The following is a 22,577-nucleotide window of genomic DNA, read 5'->3' as shown; positions in this document are numbered from 1 at the left end:
AAGTCGCCGAACGCCTTAAAAGATGCCGGAAGCGCAAAATGCCTTAAGCCTCATTCCGCCATGCATCGTAAGGGAAAATGCCCAATATGTGTTATAACTACGTCAATAACAACTAACGCCTCACAAAAATATGATAAAAAAATGGAAACGTGAAACAAAAAAAATGGGAACATTACTTTTTTTTTACTTGGGAATTTGTTTGTTGTTGTGTCGCCTGACAACAGACAAATTGATCTGTCGCTGTATCGTGGGAATAATTAGAATCGGGTTTGAGTCTATCGCTTCACAAACTAAACTACAGTAAGCGGCTTTTGCCCCAAACAAAAATGGCCGCCTAAGCATATTCCACTCACGTCAATGAGTGGACCGCAGATCCAAAAGTGTGCGTTCCAACAACGAGGAAGAAGGCGGAGTCGCGTAAGGGAGCCAATCGCCACAGAGGGAATTTAGCCCGTTCCTCCAATAGCGAGCCTCCTATTTATGGCCCAGGTTGGAGGCTACAGACATAATGCCGCTGTTCTAGGTAATTGGAGAGAACATTTTTTTCGCCGTGGGAAGGCTCCCCGTTTGTTGTGCGTTTCTATTGATAATGGCAGAGACCGTGGTTCTTCTCGCTAATTTTGTCACTCTTTATGGGTGTAGTTCCACTGGCAGTCACAGGGGGCGCTATTACTTCATGTAATTGTACTTTACTGACACAAACAGTGTCTTTTTGTGCACTCATCTTGCACAGGGGTTCTGTAGTCATATCTGAGTGTCTTTCTACGCTTCTTAGATTATTTTAAAGTTTTGTGTAATTGCTATTGTAAAGACTCACTATTGGTTCTGAGTATTAAATCAAAATCCAGCCCCTGCAGCTGAGACTCCTGATTCCCACAATGTCTTGCATACTTTTTCACACAGTCGGAACCAGCAGTGCAGAAAATAGCAAGCGCTAAGAAGAGCGCTCTAGACAATCTCACATTTGTTTTATAGGGATTAACGTTCCTTTTAACAGCACCGATTTTGTTATTTAATGTAAGCAGCCTGCCGATAGCGACGCCGGGGGAGGAATTTGGTTTTCAGTAGGCGCTGGCCAATGGGCCATGAAGGTGAAAGTGATATCCGTGCTGGATGATAACTACATGTACCTGGTGATAGAGGAGCACACAAGAGATGCCATTGCGGTGGACGCTTCTGTGGCTAAAAAGGTAAAATCCCATAGTTCCTCATGGAAATTTCCTATTTACCTTTAGTTCCGTATATATTGGATACAGGTATGGGACCCCTTATCCGGAAACCCATTATCCAGAAAGCTCCAAATTACGGAAAGCCTGTCTCCCATAGACTCCATTTTAATCAAATAATTCAGAATTTTAAAACTGATTTCCTTTTTCTCTGTAATAATAAAACAGTACCTGTACTTGATCCCAACTAAGATATAATTACCCCTTATTGGGGCAGAACAGTCCTATTGGGTTTATTTAATGGTTAAATGATTCCCTTTTCTCTGTAATAATAAAACAGTACCTGTACTTGATCCCAACTAAGATATAATTACCCCTTATTGGGGCAGAACAGCCCTATTGGGTTTATTTCATGGTTAAATGATTCCCTTTTCTCTGTAATAATAAAACAGTACCTGTACTTGATCCCAACTAAGATATAATTACCCCTTATTGGGGGCAGAACAGCCCTATTGGGTTTATTTATTGGTTAAATGATCCCTTTTCTCTGTAATAATAAAACAGTACCTGTACTTGATCCCAACTAAGATATAATTACCCCTTATTGGGGGCAGAACAGCCCTATTGGGTTTATTTAATGGTTAAATGATTCCCTTTTCTCTGTAATAATAAAACAGTTCCTGTACTTGATCCCAACTAAGATATAATTACCCCTTATTGGGGCAGAACAGCCCTATTGGGTTTATTTCATGGTTAAATGATTCCCTTTTCTCTGTAATAATAAAACAGTACCTGTACTTGATCCCAACTAAGATATAAATAATCCTTATTGGAAGCAAAACAATCCTATTGGGTTTAATTAATGTTTTATTGATTTTTTAGTAGACTTAAAGTATGGAGTTCTAAATTATGGAAAGACCCCTTATCCGGAATACCATTGGTCCCGAGCATTCTGGATAAGGGGTCCTATACCTGTATAACAATACCATTTATTATTGGGGAAAATCTTACGCACCAGTGTTCATTTTCCCTTCCAGTTGCTGGAGATCGTCCGAAAAGAAGGAGCCAACTTGAAAGCTATTCTGACTACCCATCACCACCTGTGAGTAGCCCCCCTGCACCCAGTATCCCAGCATTCCTTGCAGCATGATTTTCAGAGGGAGACATCTGCCTGGCTAAAACTGCGGGCCGGTACCCTATCAGATTATTCATTCACTACATTGAATCGGTTGGGCAGGATGTCTGTAAACAATGACAACTTGCAGTTGGTCAATCATCAATAATATATTAATATAATGTTCCCTTTAGAAATGTTAATGGGTCGGCTTGGTTGCTCGGTGCTGTGTATTCCCTGAGGATAATGCCTATAAGTGCCATAACACAGCTTGTAGCTCATCCCCCAGCAGGTAGGGGTTCTGTTATTATTATTATCTATTATTGTTTCCTTCCTGAAGGGATCATTCCCGAGGGAACGTGGATCTGCTCCAGCGATTCCCTGAGCTGCGGGTGTATGGGGCTGATGACAGGATAGGAGGGCTGACCCACAGGGTTGTCCATAACCAAGAACTGAAGGTAAGGGGTGGGGGGGGGGGTAGTTCCAATGCATGTAGGTAATGTCTTTTTTTAGAAATATGGTTTGCTTTGCTCCTCATTTGCTTAGCTTTCTAATACCAGTATGTCAACAATAGGGGGTGTGACTTCAAAATAGGCCCTGGCATTCCAGTACTCAGAGGCCCAAACAGCCCCACCCCCCCGCCCAATAAATAGTCTATGGTATCTTACAGCAGCCCCTCGGGCATTTGCCAGAATCTACAGCCTGCCCTGTGGCTGCACACAGAACTGGCACTGTCCAAACCTAAATGAGACCTGGCCATTATATATAGCAAATGCACCAATCACTTGCACTGAGAGGCTGAAAGCAAGAAAGTGGATTAGTCTCCGCACCAGGCCCCTGTGGCCCAATAGTGACTTGTCACCAAAGGCATTTACTGGCATTCCCGCTCGGCACTTGAGGAGCATTGAGTCTATAATCTCCACCGTTGCCCACTGGCCAATGCTGGAGGTTGGTTAGTCACCCATGTGGCGATTGGGTTTCCCTTATCCATGTCACCGAGCGTATGTTAAAGTCCCACCATTAACCTGTTTGTGATAAAACACGCTTTATGGGGTGACCTGTTTTTCCCTACAGTTTGGGGGTATTAACGTGAGATGCCTTTTCACCCCATGCCATACGTCCGGGCACATGTGTTTCTACATGTGGGAGGATGGCTGCCCTGATGCACCAGCGCTATTTTCAGGTAAGGAAAACAAAGCCTCTTAATGTAGTCTTCAGACTGGGCCCTGTCGTCAAAGACTTTGGCGCATTGTTTAACAATGTTATAAAACTCATGCACATTGGGCAGTTTATTATTAGGATATAATAGCAGTGTTGGACTGGGTATCCTATGGCCAAATTATGTAACATGGCTCTATGGTAGGAATGAGGGAGCTGCTGGCATTGGCCTGACATGGCTTTATGGTAGGAATGAGGGAGCTGCTGGCATTGGCCTGACATGACTCTATGGTAGGAATGAGGGAGCTGCTGGCATTGGCGTGACATGGCTCTATGGTAGGAATGAGGGAGCTGCTGGCATTGGCCTGACATGGCTTTATGGTAGGAATGAGGGAGCTGCTGGCATTGGCCTGACATGACTCTATGGTAGGAATGAGGGAGCTGCTGGCATTGGCGTGACATGGCTCTATGGTAGGAATGAGGGAGCTGCTGGCATTGGCGTGACATGGCTCTATGGTAGGAATGAGGGAGCTGCTGGCATTGGCGTGACATGGCTCTATGGTAGGAATGAGGGAGCTGCTGGCATTGGCCTGACATGGCTCTATGGTAGGAATGAGGGAGCTGCTGGCATTGGCCTGACATGGCTCTATGGTAGGAATGAGGGAGCTGCTGGCATTGGCCTGACATGGCTCTATAATAAGAAGTGGTAGGAAGGAAGGAGCCAGAAGCCGTTGCCCCACAGTGAGGCCCACAAGGAGATATGCTGGTTGCCTGGCAGCCCAGTCCAACAATGAATAATGGGCAGCCATTTGCCCCTTTACTACTGAATTGCTTTTATTACAGTTTATTTCCATTACGCAGGGGACACACTGTTTATTGGAGGCTGTGGGATGTTTTATGAGGGGACAGCAGAGCAGATGCACAAGAACCTCTCGGAGACACTTGGATCTCTCCCCAAAGACACCGTACGTCAAATCATGGCTGCTCTTGTACCATAAGCAAGCCTTCCTACCGGTACCGAGTATGTTCAGAAGATCCATATTGTGTAGCAGAAGCCCCTTCCTCCCCAGGAAGAGCGATTAAACACCCCTTCCACCCTTAGTAACCTCCTTTATTGTGTTTATTGTTGCAGAAAGTATTTTGCGGCCATGAATATACGGTGAGGAACCTGAAGTTTGCGCTCAAGGTAGAACCAAGCAATGAGAAGGTGAAGGAGAAGCTGGCGTGGGCCAAGGTATCGGCGTCTTATTCACATACTGCTTGCTGTAAATCTCTGATCTTTGCCTATGAAGTATTTAGCAGAATGGTTGCTGGGGTCAGTGACCCCCATAACAGGTGGCATTTTAAGTTGCAGGCCAGAAAGGCAGAATAAGAAGGCAAAAACTTTAAACATGGCACAAAATAGGTCTACCTGTAACACACTAACAGGTTAAAGGCAAACTTTCCCTTTGACACCTGACTATTCAGTTTCCTGCGAATGTGGACAGATCATTTCAATCTGAATGAGATCGTTAGCTCACATGGTTACATGCAGAAAATGAATGGTCTGGTTTTCTCATTCAGGCTCGAGATGAAGATGATATTCCCACTGTCCCTTCCAGCCTTGAGGAGGAATTTCTTTACAACCCCTTCATGAGAGTGAGGTAATATGTTATTCCCCCACCCCAAACCTTGCATAACACCCTACTGTTCTATTAGATAAAGACACTAGTGGTCGCAGCTCAGATTTCTGCTCCAACCTACATGCATGCAAAATGCTGCACCTTTATATAGTCACAGAACCCCTCTGTGACCTCTAATATCCTTATCATTTACAGTAGGGGGTACATTATCCCTTATAATACATGAGTGATACTCAGAGTTCCCTGTATAACTCTGCCTGCAGCCTTGTGCCTTTATATGGGCACAGAACCCCTCAGTGACTGCTAATATCCTTATCATTTACAGTAGGGGGTACATTATCTCTTATAATACAGGATTGATACCCAGAGTTCCCTGTATAACTCAGCCTGCAGCCTTGTGCCTTTATATGGGCACAGAACCCCTCAGTGACTGCTAATATCCTTATCATTTACAGTAGGGGGTACATTATCCCTTATAATACACGAGTAACTCGCTCGCCAATTTATCCCCTATTTCAGGGAGGAGACTGTGATGAAGTTCACGGGAAAAACCAACCCGGTGGAAGTTACGCGGGTCCTGCGGAAAGAAAAGGATGCCTTTAAAAAGCCAAAGGATCGGTTGCCAATTCCCGCCATCCTTGCATTCCAGCTGGGCATGCTCAGTCAGTCGTCCTCTGATGAAGAATCAGCACCAAAAACGTAGTCTCTTCCAGGCTTCTTCTGCACCTTTATTGGGGAGCTGCTTAATTTTAGGGGGTGACTTTGCTTATGAGATGGCATGCACTAGAATTACCCATGATTCCTCTCCAGCTTCCACAGAATTCCAATGGACTCACGAGAGACGGATCTGCACTTTCTCACTTCCTGTCCTGCCTCAAAAACTCCCTGCAACCTTCAAGAGCCAAGAGATGTTCCCCTGTGTGTTTTTTCCACTTCCACAATTCCCAAACCTTAGGAATCAACCAGTGAGAATCACAACATCTTGATGCAAAAAAAAAAAAAAAATCCCCAAATTACGGGAAAGTTCTAAACTTTTTTTTACACTTTGCACTTTAAACTGCTCGGCACTGTGTCAGGCTTCAGCCAGAAATAAAATTATCTTATTTTTATTGGATGCGTCCTTTGTGTATCTGAGACCAAGGACAAGTAATGGCTAAATCGCTGGAGGGTGCCAGTACGTTTGCCACAGCAGGCAAGATGGTGGTGCGGTGCTCTGTAATATAGTACTCTAGGCGCGTGCGTTTTCCGGCATGAGGTCTCATTAGGGGGGCAGGGGATCCATCACTAACTGGTACCCCCTGGGGATTAAGCCTATCCTTGTCCTTTACCTGAGGGTACATTATGAGGATATTCCTATGGCAGGTCTTTCCTTGGCTTCTATAAAGGTTTCACGGTGAATGGGATTATATATTGCCAAGCATGCCCTTATCTTTACAGCTCATTATCCTCAATGTTTCCCTACAAAGTCCTCTGTGGCGGCACAGAGCGTTCGGACCCTCTAGCAGTGCCGCTGGTGTCTGTGTTGGCTAATGGTTGGGCAGCACACGGTACTTCAGTGGTTGGGTCCCTTTGCTACAGTAAACTTTGAATATGCGGCAACTACTGCCCCACGGAAAGAGATTTCCCTCCTCCCCATAGCTGCCAATCACATTCTGCCTTCTGACAGTAAAGGGTCCCCGACACGCACTTCCACTGCACCAAGAGCCAATGCAGCAGTCTGTATTGGGACAGTGGGAGGAAACCAGTGCGGAGACGCACACACACGCCATGCAAACAAACTATTATAAATATAGATTTATTTTTATTAATGTCATGTGTCCCATATGGATGTAGGAGAAATGACAACCTGCTGATGGGTGAGAGAAGGGCTGAATTACAATGTTCCATGCCATCGCCCATTTTTTTTTCCCACTGGATTTTTTCTGGCGATGAGTGCAGGGCTTGTACACTTGCGCCCCCAGGTTTATAAATGATCCCAATGGGTGCATGATGCTGCTGCTGAATTCCAGCTACAGTTGCTCAATAGCAACCAACAAGCAGCCCAGTAAAGAGACAGCAGTCATGTCCAGCATGGGGGTCATTAAAGTCTCCTCGTATGAGTAGGCTGGGGAGAGCCATCCTGTCCATAACTGCCTTACATACAAATGGAGTCAATATTGCTGAGACAGTAGCAGTTACTTACATGCAGACTGCACAAAGCCACACACAGGCGCCCCGACACGGAGTAGTAATAGCAGTTATATACTGCCGATATCTCAGGATCTACTGAACAAAACAGAAAATTAATGTGAATTGCAAAGTTGCTCGCAGCGGCACTCAAGTAGGTTTCCATTCATTTTCTGGTTTACATCCCCTTTACATGTCTGAACTGCATCAGAAATGATGCATAAAAGTTGTGTTGCTGTCTCTGCCTGTGCCTTGCCACCCGTCACCATTTGATGGTCAGTCCACTGTTTATTTTTTCCACCGCGTGGTACTGTGTGTGCAGCGCCTGTCTGGCCTTGGCCGAGTCTTTGTCTTCCAGCCAATCTCCATAGAGCTGCGCGACTTCTTCCCGTTCCTCCGGCTGCTCAGTCCTCACTGTGTTGTACAGCTCTTCTACCCTCTGGAGTAAATCCTTGCTGCCTTCTCCTTCTGCCTTGATCTGACCGCCGCCATTCAAACAGCCTAAACACAAGCAGAATAATGCATTTAGGGCAAGGACCTCCCACTGCTGCCAAACTACAACTCCCAGGAGCACAGGGAACTCAGGGATGAACGTGAGTTTTGGGGGTTAAAGGTCCCTAGAGCAGTGCCACTGCTGGTAACATATTAGTGACCAACTCTTTTGCTTTTAGAGCCAATTGGCTGTGACTTATTAGCACTAAAGGCCCCTGATTAAAACGCCTTCCACGATAACGAGCCAATGAAATAAAATCTTTCATTACAGCTGAGGGATGAAGATACCGGGCTGCAGTGCTGTATTCTGAGTCAGGGAAACCTGCGTTTGGTACCTATGGCAGCTCCATGAGACCCTGAGCAATGCAGTAATAAAGAAGTGCATTACCTGAGGGACAGGCCATCACCTCCACATAGTGATACGGGCAGCGTCCACGTTTCAGCTTCTGCACCAGGTTCTGAATGTTCCGGAAGCCGTAGGCCAGAGCAAAGTGCAATACGACATTGCCATCTTGTTCGAGAGTCACCTCCTGGAAGTCCTTGTTTCTAAGGAAGAGCAGTAAAAAGAAGAGAGAAATTATATGCGGTTATCTGACTGGTTATTTACAAGTGGTGTCTAAAATATGAAAGGGGCAATAAAAAATGAATTTGCACCCCCCCCCCCATAACATATCAACTCAATCGGGTGGGCGATATTGGGCAAATCCAGGCTAATTAGGTCGACGGGTATAGGCCTAATTAGTAATTAGAACGACGGGTATAGGCGAAGTCAGATCGGGGACTGTATCAACGAGCCGATGCGGTCCCCAATCCAGCTAAATTTTTTAACCTGCCCGATCGATATCTGCCCGGTTTCAAGCCAGATATCGGTCAGGCAGGCCCATCAGTGCCCATACACGGGCCAATTAGCTGCCGAATCGGTCTAAGGAACTGATATCGGCAGTCAGAATCAGCCTGTGTATGGCCACCTTTAGTTGGCTGCTGGTTATGGATAATGGGATCAAAAGAGAGGGGGGATTTGTAATGCAGGGGCCCCAAACTATAAGATAGGGGACATCCAATATGCAGCTTCTGGGAAATATAGTTCATTCTCACAATGGGGACAATGTAGTAAATCTAGAAGTGCCTGGTCTCACCCGCTGTACAATAAACTATCAACATGGCAGGCTTGTATAGGAACCCAGTGTGGCAGCAGAGGTTTACAGGACCCAGGTAGACCCAGGACACACACATGGATAACAATGTACTTACTTTAAGGGTTTGTACACCACTGTATCCACATGGACACCAAAGAGCTCTTGTGCTGCGTGTCTGAACACATGCTCCAGGTAACCCCCCGATCCACCGCCCTGGTGTCCCACCGGCTCCTCCTGCATCGCGCTGCCGAACCTGTCCAAAAAGAATGCGTGGAAATAACAATCAAAGGGGAAGTAACAGAAAGTACGGCCTCTAATTCTATAATATTTATAGCTGCATAATTATTGGCAAACACTATATTTGTAAATTGATGGAGAGAAAATGTAGAGAGCTGGGGGAGAGAGGAGCCTTACTGCCACTTAGTGTGCTCCATACAGAAATGCATCAGCCAGCCCTAAAAAAACAAATTTGGGTTTCATGTGTAATTTGCAAAGGACTTATTATACAGCTTTTTATATGTGGGTGAAAAGATGATTTAGGCAGCCCAAGGGACTGTAATATACAAGCATAACAGTCGCCTGATAAAGCCTCACTTAACCAATCACTGAGTGGAAGCCCAGCTCAAACAGTTACTGAATTTCTGAGTGGAATCCCTGGCTCAACCAGTTACTGAATTGTGAACCGACTGCCCCATTGCCGCCAATATAATTTGATTGTTTGGCCCCAGGGCCAAACGATTGAATTAGCCTACATGTTCCCCGATATCGCCCACCTGTAGGTGGGGATATCAGGAGAAGATCCGCTCGCTTGGCAACCTCGCCAAGTGAGCGAATCTTCACGTGAATGGGCACCTTAACTCTGTTCAATAAAGCCACCCCCATGCTATTCATATAGGTCTGTCCCTTCCTCTTATCCAGCCCATATCCTATGGTGGCCAAGGGCAATTGGACAAAGCAAGGCATGGGAAGGAGTGAAATAGCCATAAAATAAAAGGCTGCAGTGGTGTAACTACAGACCCAGTGTTTGTGGGAGGAGCCTGGACTGCATGATCTGTATGGTCTGCATCCTCTATAGGTTTTAAAGGTGACCAGTCACCCATATATAAAAAGCTATCAAACATGAAACCCAAATTTGTTTTTTTATTAAATCATCCATACCTGTAATAAATGCATTTTCAAATCTGATCTGTCAATCATATATTGCCTGCCCCACCTCTATGCCGCAGGCATAGAGGCAGGGCAGGCAATATATGATTGACAGATCAGATTTTTAACCACAACTACTTTCACTGTCCATTCAGCCTTTTCTACCTAGATGGTGCATACACAAGATTTTATGGCTATGCAAAACTTTCATCAACAGTGTTCACAAAATGGCGTGTTTTGTGTTGCTTGACTAACACGATAGGAAAGGTTTTGGAATTATTTCTTAGAGTGTCAGGTCCCCTTTAAGTCTTCCCTCCCCACTAGCAAGTAGTAGAGCATTGGGGAGGGAAGACTCAGGTAGGCAGAAGATGCCAGCGGGGGGCATGCAGTGGGTGGCAGTGATCTTAGTACTTACAAAGTGTCGAGTGGGGATGGATCTACATCCGATAAGGACAGCCCCTCTTGTTCCAGCATCCTCAGCACCTCTCCTACAAGATTAAAAGTAAGTGCTATGGCAGAAGCCCAGTGTCCCACAGAGCCAAGTCAGGGGGCAGAATTCAGCAGTGCGAGTGAGAGATACAGAAGGGAAACCCACCAGTGGTGATCACGCAGTCTACCTCCCGGGTCTCATACTCCTGATTGTAGAAGTCCGGCCTAGAGGCTTCTAGTTTCTTGTCGTAACAAGGCATGACTGTCACGTGGTAGATCTGGTTGGGCTTCAGGTTCTGCAGGCATTGGAGAGACAAAGAAGAGAACATGAGCCCGGAATGAGATTTACTCACTTAAAGCAGAAAGTGCTACAAACATGCAGTCACCTTTTCTTTTGCAAAATGGCTTTTGACCAGCGAGCCCATCACTTGCTGGGGAGACTTTGTGCTGCTGATATATGGGAGAATGAAGCTTCCGTGGGTTTTCTCAGCATAACAGATCCAGCCTGGGGGGAAGATAGAAAAGATTGGCAATGGCTGAATTCCTCCACGCTAATTCACAGGAAGCTACAGCAAACTGCATGTAAGGAGCTGCCCCAAGGGGCCCTAATGCAGTAACTGTGGGGCAAACATCTCCTGGTAGTATAATAGCATAAAAGAAGAGCTAGAATATAAGCATATCAGTGACAAGCAGTTTATGGAATGTAGGATCCAGAGTGCTGAAACCTCCATGATAGCAATGTATTACAATGTAAGGTGGGAAAACACTCGCTCTATGCACTTTAGCCGCCTGGGTACCTGGGCAGGCCGACGCCAGCATGGGAAGGGATTTTTTATCCTCCTTCTGTCTTTTAAATCTCTGTATAAACTCTCGCTGGCTCTCCAACAAGCTGAAGTTCCTGGAGAAGTTGGTGTCAAACACATGGTGAACTCCTGGAATTGAGGGAAGAAAAGATGATTTAGGCAGCCCAATGGCCTGTAATATACAAGCATAACAGTCACGTGATAAAGCCTCACTCAGAGTGGAATACTGAGTGGAAGCCCAGCTCAACCACTTACTGATTTACTGAGTGGAAGCCCGGCTCAACCAGTTACTGAATTTCTGAGTGGAAGCCCGGTTCAACCAATCACTGAATTACTGAGTGGAAGCCCGGCTCAACCAATCACTCAATTACGGAGTGGAAGCCCAGCTCAACCAATCACTCAATTACGGAGTGGAAGCCCAGCTCAACCAGTTACTGAATTACTAAGTGGAAGCCCGGCTCAACCAATCACTGAATTACTGAGTGGAAGCCCAACTCAACCAATCACTAAATTACTGAGTGGAAGCCCAACTCATCCAATCACTAAATTACTGAGTGGAAGTCCGGCTCAACCAATCACTGAATTACTGAGTGGAAGCCCGGCTCAACCAGTTACTGAATTTCTGAGTGGAAGCCCAACTCATCCAATCACTGAATTACTGAGTGGAAGCCCAAGTCAACCAATCACTAAATTACTGAGTGGAAGCCCAAGTCAACCAATCACTAAATTACTGAGTGGAAGCCCAAGTCAACCAATCACTAAATTACTGAGTGGAAGGCCAACTCAACCAATCACTAAATTACTGAGCGGAAGCCCAACTCAACCAATCACTGAGTGGAAGTCCGGCTCAACCAATCACTTACTAAGTGGAAGTCCAGCTCAAACAACCACTGAATAACTGAGTGGAATCCTGGCTCAACCAATCACTGAGTGGAAGTCCGGCTCAACCAATCACTTACTAAGTGTAAGTCAGGCTCAAACAACCACTGAATTACTGAGTGGAATCCCGGCTCAACCAATCACTGAATTACTGAGTGGATGCCCCCGCTCAACCATTTATCCACTTACTGAGTGGAAGCCTCACTCAAGCAATCACTGAGTTGAAGCCTGGCTCAACCAATCACCAAGGTAGTGAGGATGGAGAGAGCATTAGCCACTTACCTAACTGTTTGAAGAATGCAGTTAATTTCTGTGCCGTGTCCTGCATGCTCAGGTTAAATCTTGCAGCCAGAGAAGCCCATGACTGTGGGGACACAGAAACCACCACCACTTTGTGTTCCGATGGATTCTCTGTCTGGGGACAAAAAGAAATATATGAAGCGTAACTGTAGCTGCCATAAGGAAACACCAAACCCATCAGATCAAGTACAGCACTTCTGGAACTACATATCGGGTCACCACTGGCCAAATGGGATTTTAGTTTGGAATAACCAACTTACACATTGCCTGCTGGCATCACAGAGTTGGAAATGATCATTTTCTTCACATGCTTCATCGTACAGAGCACATAGCACAAGGACTGCAGTTAGAAGCAAAGGGGAAGCTACTCACTTTGTTTTGCTTTAGAATCTTGTAGAGCTCCTCGTGGCTCTGCTGAGTGATCAGGATGGTTTCTGCCGACGTCACGCAGCCGCTGCAGGCCAGACAGTCATTAAGAGTGATCTTTGCTTTTTCCAGCTTCCGGGCAGCCCCTTCCTGCACAAAAGCAAAGATTCAACCCCTCCAAATGAACCCCAGTGCACATATATACACACTTACATATATAACTATATATACCATTATCTCACATATATGAACTATATACCAATATCTTTACTAAAATCACTCTTAAAGGCATTAATAGAGTCTGCCATCTAGTGTGTTTTGAGAAGCATTTGGGGATTTTTGTGGATAACAAGCTGTACAACTCCAGGCAGTGTCATTTGGTGGCTACTAAAGCAAATAAAGTGCTGTCTTGCATTAAAAGGGGAGTTAACGAAAGGCATGAAAACATAATTTTACCTTTTTATAGGTCTCTGGTAAGGCCTCCCCCTGAGTATGCAATGCAGTTTTGGGTTCCAGTCCCTAATAAGAGTATTAATGCAAATACAGAGATGTGCAGGGGCATTCCTGGGATGCTGGGTGCCCTGAGGCCGCCTTATAGATGCCCCCCTTGCACCCTGTGCTTACCTTTTCAAGCACCAGAGTGGGGTGAGTGGGCTTGCATCACTAGTGCAGAGAGTGCAATTGTGCTCTCTGCACTAGAAGAGACTCCAAGTGATCAGGATGGTGAATCGGGCTTGCCATATTATAGCACGCCTTGGTAAATGTATGTAAATGTGAGCGCATGGGAACAAAGAAAAACACTCACCGGATTAATTTGAACGTAGCTTCCGTCATCTTCAATTTGGATCTTAGCGGCAGCTCTCCCCGCCTTCTTCTCAACCTTGATTGGCTTGATGCACTCCTGAATGAGAAATGTGATAATAATATATGAACAAATGTATGCTCTAAGCAAAGTTGCCTGCAGTTCATTATTCTTTATTTATACAGTTCTGACATAGAGAGCTGTACAGAGGTTATACATCATTCCCATCAGTCCCTGCCCCAGTGAGCTTACAATCTAAGGTTCCTATCACATTCCCATCAGTCCCTGCCCCAGTGAGCTTACAATCTAAGGTCCCTATCACATTCCCATCAGTCCCTGCCCCAGTGAGCTTACAATCTAAGGTCCCTATCACATTCCCATCAGTCCCTGCCCCAGTGAGCTTACAATCTAAGGTTCCTATCACATTCCCATCAGTCCCTACACCAGTGAGCTTACAATCTAAGGTCCCTATCACATTCCCATCAGTCCCTACCCCAGTGGAGCTTACAATCTAAGGTCCCTATCCCATTCCCATCAGTCCCTGCCCCAGTGGAGCTTACAATCTAAGGTCCCTATCACATTCCCATCAGTCCCTGCCCCAGTGAGCTTACAATCTAAGGTCCCCATCACATTCCCATCAGCCCCTGCCCCAGTGGAGCTTACAATCTAAGGTCCCTATCCCATTCCCATCAGTCCCTGCCCCAGTGGAGCTTACAATCTAAGGTCCCTATCACATTCCCATCAGTCCCTGCCCCAGTGAGCTTACAATCTAAGGTCCCTATCACATTCCCATCAGCCCCTGCCCCAGTGGAGCTTATAATCTAAGGTCCCTATCACATTCCCATCAGTCCCTGCCCCAGTGGAGCTTACAATCTAAGGTCCCTATCACATTCCCATCAGTCCCTGCCCCAGTGAGCTTACAATCTAAGGTCCCTATCACATTGCCATCAGCCCCTGCCCCAGTGGAGCTTACAATCTAAGGTCCCTATCACATTCCCATCAGTCCCTGCCCCAGTGAGCTTACAATCTAAGGTCCCTATCCCATTCCCATCAGTCCCTGCCCCAGTGGAGCTTACAATCTAATGTCCCTATCACATTCCCATCAGTCCCTGCCCCAGTGGAGCTTACAATCTAAGGTCCCTATCACATTCCCATCAGTCCCTGCCCCAGTGGAGCTTACAATCTAATGTCCCTATCACATTCCCATCAGTCCCTGCCCCAGTGGAGCTTACCATCTAATGTCCCTATCACATTCCCATCAGTCCCTGCCCCAGTGGAGCTTACAATCTAAGGTCCCTATCACATTCCCATCAGTCCCTGCCCCAGTTAGCTTACAATCTAAGGTCCCTATCACATTCCCATCAGTCCCTGCCCCAGTGGAGCTTACAATCTAAGGTCCCTATCACATTCCCATCAGTCCCTGCCCCAGTGAGCTTACAATCTAAGGTCCCTATCACATTGCCATCAGCCCCTGCCCCAGTGGAGCTTACAATCTAAGGTCCCTATCACATTCCCATCAGTCCCTGCCCCAGTGAGCTTACAATCTAAGGTCCCTATCCCATTCCCATCAGTCCCTGCCCCAGTGGAGCTTACAATCTAATGTCCCTATCACATTCCCATCAGTCCCTGCCCCAGTGGAGCTTACAATCTAAGGTCCCTATCACATTCCCATCAGTCCCTGCCCCAGTGGAGCTTACAATCTAATGTCCCTATCACATTCCCATCAGTCCCTGCCCCAGTGGAGCTTACCATCTAATGTCCCTATCACATTCCCATCAGTCCCTGCCCCAGTGGAGCTTACAATCTAAGGTCCCTATCACATTCCCATCAGTCCCTGCCCCAGTTAGCTTACAATCTAAGGTCCCTATCACATTCCCATCAGCCCCTGCCCCAGTGGAGCTTACAATCTAAGGTCCCTATCCCATTCCCATCAGTCCCTGCCCCAGTGAGCTTACAATCTAAGGTCCCTATCCCATTCCCATCAGTCCCTGCCCCAGTGGAGCTTACAATCTAATGTCCCTATCACATTCCCATCAGTCCCTGCCCCAGTGGAGCTTACAATCTAATATCCCTATCACATTCCCATCAGTCCCTGCCCCAGTGGAGCTTACAATCTAAGGTCCCTATCACATTCCCATCAGTCCCTGCCCCAGTGGAGCTTACAATCTAAGGTCCCTATCCCATTCCCATCAGCCCCTGCCCCAGTGAGCTTACAATCTAAGGTCCCTATCCCATTCCCATCAGCCCCTGCCCCAGTGAGCTTACAATCTAAGGTCCCTATCACATTCCCATCAGTCCCTGCCCCAGTGAGCTTACAATCTAAGGTCCCTATCACATTCCCATCAGTCCCTGCCCCAGTGGAGCTTACAATCTAAGGTCCCTATCCCATTCCCATTAGTCCCTGCCCCAGTGAGCTTACAATCTAAGGTCCCTATCACATTCCCATCAGTCCCTGCCCCAGTGGAGCTTACAATCTAAGGTCCCTATCACATTCCCATCAGTCCCTGCCCCAGTGAGCTTACAATCTAAGGTCCCTATCACATTCCCATCAGTCCCTGCCCCAGTGAGCTTACAATCTAAGGTCCCTATCACATTCCCATACACACTATTGGCTCTGGCATTTTGGTGGCACAGACAAAAATGTCCCAAGACTCCAGAGCCCGGCCACATGGTACATGTGTTATCTTTCTAGCGCAGGAGGCACAAGGCAAAGCACTTCCCACGGTGCAATCTGATTGGGCGGGCAGAGCCCAGTGCTGACACTTCTCTTTCTAACCAACTCCTTTTAGGGGTGACAATTCTATGTAAGGAACATGTTTGTGCTACTGAGACAACCAGCAATGTCCCTCCAATCACCCAGAGCAGGAATGGGCACAGCCCCCATGTAATGGACCCCACAACATTACTCAGGTAACTGCAAGTCAAATACAAACGCAGCCTTCCCAGGGAATAACTAACCAGCTCTCTATTATCCCCCAAACTATTAAAAAAGGACTGTGGCTTCCAACTGCAACTGGACTGCAACTCCCAGCATTGCGCTTTAGCCACTACTACTTCCCGGAGAACCCTTCCTGTAACCCGTACCAATCCCCTGCCAACCCGCCCCAGGGTCACTGACCTGCGAAGGGCCGATAAAATCATCCAGATCAGTCAGCTGCAGCACCCCACTGAAGGACGACGCCATGACAAGGGAACTCCAGCAGCCTGACAGAAGCCACTTCCGGGCCCTTCACTGATTGGCCAGCTGGCACACGTGTTCCTTGCACCATGTGACTGCCCTTGGGTTACCTGGCAATATAAGCGTGTGGCAGCGCAGGCAGCCCACAGAGCTCAAGGGGATGTTGGGGTATACAGTAGCTGAAAAAATAAATAAAGAAATAAAGAAATAGTAGAAGGGGGTATAGAGACAGTTCAGCAGGTATTGTAGAAGGGACTGTGTGGTATGAAGGGAGGGTTCATATAGTAACCGAGTCCTCAATTACAAACTTTTTTGGCGGTAGAAATTGGCTCCCCTGACTGACACAAGCGGGGCCGCCATTAGAAACTGTGGGGCCCCACACAGGTTATTTATATGGGCCCCCCCAGTGAATAAACGCGTAGTACCAACATTTTGGCTATGTGCCTTGTTTGTGCAATATAAACAGCTGATGTTACTCTCTAATGAGCAGTTGTATAAAGAGTTATATTGATTAATGTGCTTATAAGTCATTTAGTTTATAGGGGGTCAGTGGAGTTTGCCCTAAGTTTAACCCCTTCCCACCTACCTGCCCCCCCCCCCCCCCCTGCTGTCATTGCTTGATATGGATGTTTTTGCATTAGTTATGCAAACTGTAAACCCAATGATCTTGCTGTGGGGCCCAATAAACAGAAGTAGTTCATAAAAATAGTAAAAATAATAAATGTCAGTATTTTAATTTGGTGGGGGGGGGGTCAGTGGAGTTTATATGTACATTAGGTGAGTTTCTTTGAAAGTAGTGTAATTACTTAAATTGCAGGGGTCCGATATACCTGCCCCCCGACATCCTGGGGCTGCTCCTCTGCCTCTGGCGGCGTCTGTTGCCGGGTCTCTTGCCTCTCCTGCACTTTGGGCCTTTGGCGCTGCGCTTCAGCTACAAGTTCACAGAAGGAAAAAAAAAAAAACCTCAGTAAGTTTGGAAACCAAAGTACAAAGCCACACAAACATTCTGGATTTAGCAGAGATTCCAAAATAAGACAAGAACCATTAAAATCTGGAGATAAATCACTTGCCATCATTAATGTGGCGTGCATTAAAAGTGCAGGGGCCCTATGATGTTGCTGTGGGGCCCAATAACAAGTCATTCCCCTGCTGGAAAGTTCATGTCGGAGACACTAATAAAATTTAGTAAATAGCTTCCAAAATGAACAGTTGGTGTTTCAATATAATAAGCAGTTCATATAAATAGTTTAAATAGTTTCAATCATTTTTATTGGGATTTTTTAAACATTATAGCCAAATAAAGGCATTAAAATATTTTCAAACATTAATATTTACATGATGCAGAAAAATAATCTGCAGTACAAATAATAACAGCCGTTGAAAACGTATACATTCAGTATTGGTCAACATATGATAAAATATGATATAATATAATTTAATATTGTTGGTTAAGAAATTTGTTATGTACACGTATTTTTATACCCGTATACTAATCACGCGTTGAAAACGTGCAAAACACGTATAAACTGACACTACTGAGATCCTAGGGGTCGCATCCATCTAAGGATTGATTGAACATAGTCAAGCTGTATCATTAAGAAATTTTGCTTCACCAAAAATATAGAGCAATATTTTACTATAATAAATTGATATATCCCAATAAGGAAGTATACATATAGTAAAAACTATAACTACAACTACACCTAATACTACAACTAATGAAGTTGTATTCAATTGCTAAGAGTTAAGAACTGTACGCTCTCCTCATAAATTATTGTGTTATGCAGAGTACACAACTGGAAAAGTCTCCATCTCTTAAATAGTTTAAATAAATAATAAATGTGCTAATAAGTCAGTCAGTTCATTGGGGGGAAGTAGAATTTCCCTTCAGTTGTTTCATTCATTGGTGGTGGGTGGTGTCTGCCCCTTCTCTGCATTGTCCTTTGCTTGTTTGTTAATTTTCTAGGCAAGATACATCAGTGTCTTAAGTTTCTTGGCAACTTTTGCAAAAGTTACCTAAATTGCGTAAGATTGCGCAGATTTTCATGGGGCCCCGCGCAACAGTACAGTGATGGCGGCCCTGAAAACAAGTGCATAGTAGCAACATTTTTGTACATGCTCAGTGCTGGCTAAACTATTAACTAGAAGGTAGGTTGTTTTTGCTTGGACAAATGGTTGAACTTGTACAGTGTTTGTTTTTCAACCACAGCTACAATGGTACAGAGCCACAAGTCATTTTACTGGCTGGTAAAAGTTATTTAGAAGGGTGGCAATCTTAAGGGGGCCCCGTGGAACTGATAATCAGCTGCAATATAATTCATAGAAAATGTCTTGTTCCCAAAGTTTTGGGGCCCATTGTGCTAATACAGTTAGTTAACTCATTGGGGGTCATTGTAATTTCTTCCTGTCCCTGTCGAACTGCTTTCACTTGTCATTGCTACACTAGTTTCTAGAAAGTCATTGAGGTTTATACAAAAGTTATGCTCTTAATTTAACTTGTGCTACATGGCCGCCCCCCTTTCAAATCAAAATAATAGCCTCTGGGAAGGGACTGTGCCTTTGGGATAGCAGGTATAGTAGGGAGAGATGGTGCTTATAGTAGCAGTGGGGGGATAATAGCCTCTGGGAAGGGACTGGGGCTGTGGGATAGCAGGTATAGTAGGGAGAGATGGTGCCTATAGTAGCAGTGGGGGGATAATAGCCTCTGGGAAGGGACTGGGGCTGTGGGATAGCAGGTATAGTAGGGAGAGATGGTGCCTATAGTAGCAGTGGGGGGATAATAGCCTCTGGGAAGGGACTGTGGCTGTGGGATAGCAGGTATAATAGGGAGAGATGGTGCCTATAGTAGCAGTGGGGGGATAATAGCCTCTGGGAAGGGACTGGGGCTGTGGGATAGCAGGTATAGTAGGGAGAGATGGTGCCTATAGTAGCAGTGGGATAATAGCCTCTGGGAAGGGACTGGGGCTGTGGGATAGCAGGTATAGTAGGGAGAGATGGTGCCTATAGTAGCAGTGGGGGGATAATAGCCTCTGGGAAGGGACTGGGGCTGTGGGATAGCAGGTATAGTAGGGAGAGATGGTGCCTATAGTAGCAGTGGGATAATAGCCTCTGGGAAGGGACTGTGGCTGTGGGATAGCAGGTATAGTAGGGAGAGATGGTGCCTATAGTAGCAGTGGGGGGATAATAGCCTCTGGGAAGGGACTGGGGCTGTGGGATAGCAGGTATAGTAGGGAGAGATGGTGCCTATAGTAGCAGTGGGGGGATAATAGCCTCTGGGAAGGGACTGGGGCTGTGGGATAGCAGGTATAGTAGGGAGAGATGGTGCCTATAGTAGCAGTGGGGGGATAATAGCCTCTGGGAAGGGACTGGGGCTGTGGGATAGCAGGTATAGTAGGGAGAGATGGTGCCTATAGTAGCAGTGGGGGGATAATAGCCTCTGGGAAGGGACTGCGGCTGTGGGATAGCAGGTATAGAAGGGAGAGATGGTGCCTATAGTAGCAGTGGGGGGATAATAGCCTCTGGGAAGGGACTGTGGCTGTGGGATAGCAGGTATAGTAGGGAGAGATGGTGCCTATAGTAGCAGTGGGGGGATAATAGCCTCTGGGAAGGGACTGGGGCTGTGGGATAGTAGGTATAGAAGGGAGAGATGGTGCCTATAGTAGCAGTGGGGGGTAATAGCCTCTGGGAAGGGACTGGGGCTGTGGGATAGCAGGTATAGTAGGGAGAGATGGTGCCTATAGTAGCAGTGGGGGGGATAATAGCCTCTGGGAAGGGACTGGGGCTGTGGGATAGCAGGTATAGTAGAGAGAGACGGTGCCTATAGTAGTGGGGAGGGGGCGATAATAGCCTCTGGGAAGACTTCATATAAAGCAGCCTTTCCAGTATGTATATGGCAGGGCTGATAGCTAAAACTCACCTCATAGGCACATAAGTCTCTACAGGCATTTCCAGAAAGCATTTCCAGTGTCTAATTTAAATGATAAGTAAACGCTTAAAAACAAGTTGATGTAAAATTGATGAGAGTGCACTTTTGCAATTGACATTTATTTATTTATATTTATTCCAAGATATTTAGGGTTAAAAATACTGTTAATATGAATGCATTTTGTCACAACAGCGCTACCTACTGGCCACTTTCCGAAAATGACGTAGTTGAGGACATTGTCAGGAGAAAAAAGAGGGCTAATCTGATGTTCTTCTGGTTACGAAAAACGTAAGAAATCAATTTTACGTCCACTTATTTTAAAGGTTTACTTATCCTTTAACTGAACCCAGAACCAAAACATCCCACAGTGGCTCGTGTTGGGCAGTGCTGGAAGTTCCCAAAAGCCATTGGAAAGATAAAAGAAATGACTAATTATTTTAGATACATTTAGATGTATTTTTGACTAATGAAGGAGGATGCAAGTATTTTATTATGTTAATCAACATGATACAATAGATATATATATATATATACATTTTTGACAGTATCATAAAATATCTTTTTAAACAAAATAATTTTCTTATGTATCTTTACATAGTAACAAGCGATTACAGTATAGATTATTCAGTCATATAAGTGATTACATTTTCTGCAGTAAAGGTAAATGTGTTTTTCATAATGTAACATATTTGTACATTACATGAGAAGCTTGTCATTTTATAGTGCAAATTGAATATCATATTTAGCAGCAAATTGTATGTTTTTCCCAAAGTAATGAAAAATCCTAGAAGTACAGGTATAGGATCCCTTATCCGGAAAACCCTTAATCCAGAAAGTTCTGAATTATGGAAAGGCCATCTCCCATAGACTTCATTATAAGCAAATAATTCCTTTTCCTCTGTAATAATAAAACAGTACCTGTACTTGATCCCAACTAAGATATAATTACCCCTTATTGGGGGCAGAACAATCCTATTGGGTTTATTTAATGGTTAAATGATTCCCTTTTCTCTGTAATAATAAAACAGTACCTGTACTTGATCCCAACTAAGATATAATTACCCCTTATTGGGGGCAGAACAATCCTATTGGGTTTATTTAATGGTTAAATGATTCCCTTTTCTCTGTAATAATAAAACAGTACCTGTACTTGATCCCAACTAAGATATAATTACCCCTTATTGGGGGCAGAACAGCCCTATTGGGTTTATTTAATGGTTAAATGATCCCCTTTTCTCTGTAATAATAAAACAGTACCTGTACTTGATCCCAACTAAGATATAATTACCCCTTATTGGGGGCAGAACAGCCCTATTGGGTTTATTTAATGGTTAAATGATTCCCTTTTCTCTGTAATAATAAAACAGTACCTGTACTTGATCCCAACTAAGATATAATTACCCCTTATTGGGGGCAGAACAGCCCTATTGGGTTTATTTAATGGTTAAATGATCCCCTTTTCTCTGTAATAATAAAACAGTACCTGTACTTGATCCCAACTAAGATATAATTACCCCTTATTGGGGGCAGAACAATCCTATTGGGTTTATTTAATGGTTAAATGATTCCCTTTTCTCTGTAATAATAAAACAGTACCTGTACTTGATCCCAACTAAGATATAATTACCCCTTATTGGGGGCAGAACAGCCCTATTGGGTTTATTTAATGGTTAAATGATTCCCTTTTCTCTGTAATAAAAAACAGTACCTGTACTTGATACCAACTAAGATATAATTACCCCTTATTGGGGGCAGAACAGCCCTATTGGGTTTATTTAATGGTTAAATGATTCCCTTTTCTCTGTAATAATAAAACAGTACTTGTATGTGATCCCAACTAAGATATAATTACTCCTTATTGGAGGCAAAACAATCCTATTGGGTTTAAATTATGT

At 45.0% G+C, this 22,577-nt stretch overlaps 2 protein-coding genes across 5 annotated transcripts; one reads left to right on the top strand and one right to left on the bottom strand.

Annotated features, from left to right (window-relative positions):
* Positions 1 to 16: 16 nt before the first annotated feature.
* On the top strand, positions 17 to 6,169 carry haghl (hydroxyacylglutathione hydrolase like). Of its 4 annotated transcripts, none has more exons than XM_031892505.1 (9): positions 17 to 523; positions 1,023 to 1,190; positions 2,204 to 2,268; positions 2,621 to 2,738; positions 3,355 to 3,463; positions 4,300 to 4,403; positions 4,571 to 4,672; positions 5,002 to 5,081; positions 5,580 to 6,169. In XM_031892505.1, the coding sequence occupies exons 2-9, from the start codon at positions 1,086 to 1,088 to the stop codon at positions 5,761 to 5,763; spliced, it is 867 nt and encodes a 288-aa protein (XP_031748365.1). In that variant the 5' UTR covers positions 17 to 523; positions 1,023 to 1,085; the 3' UTR covers positions 5,764 to 6,169.
* A 675-nt stretch (positions 6,170 to 6,844) lies between these two features.
* Positions 6,845 to 16,797, bottom strand: ciao3 (cytosolic iron-sulfur assembly component 3). The gene is given in 11 exon segments (NM_001113086.1): positions 6,845 to 7,727; positions 8,107 to 8,264; positions 8,970 to 9,107; positions 10,416 to 10,488; positions 10,596 to 10,725; positions 10,816 to 10,934; positions 11,227 to 11,361; positions 12,394 to 12,526; positions 12,784 to 12,927; positions 13,583 to 13,678; positions 16,698 to 16,797. Coding segments are annotated over 11 exon segments (1,431 nt in total). The 5' UTR covers positions 16,764 to 16,797; the 3' UTR covers positions 6,845 to 7,488.
* Between the last annotated feature and the right edge of the window lie 5,780 nt (positions 16,798 to 22,577).

Source organism: Xenopus tropicalis, chromosome 9 (assembly GCF_000004195.4).
Source record: "Xenopus tropicalis strain Nigerian chromosome 9, UCB_Xtro_10.0, whole genome shotgun sequence".
Lineage (NCBI taxonomy): Eukaryota > Metazoa > Chordata > Amphibia > Anura > Pipidae > Xenopus > Xenopus tropicalis.
This window is presented reverse-complemented; position numbering and strand designations above follow the sequence as displayed.

Coding starts and splice junctions, on each gene's coding strand:
- haghl (XM_031892505.1), top strand. CDS start 1,086: ATGAAGGTGAAAGTGATATCCGTGCTGGATGATAACTACATGTACCTG. Junction 4,404..4,570: donor GATCTCTCCCCAAAGACACC/GTACGTCAAATC, acceptor TTATTGTTGCAG/AAAGTATTTTGCGGCCATGA. Junction 5,082..5,579: donor AACCCCTTCATGAGAGTGAG/GTAATATGTTAT, acceptor CCCCTATTTCAG/GGAGGAGACTGTGATGAAGT.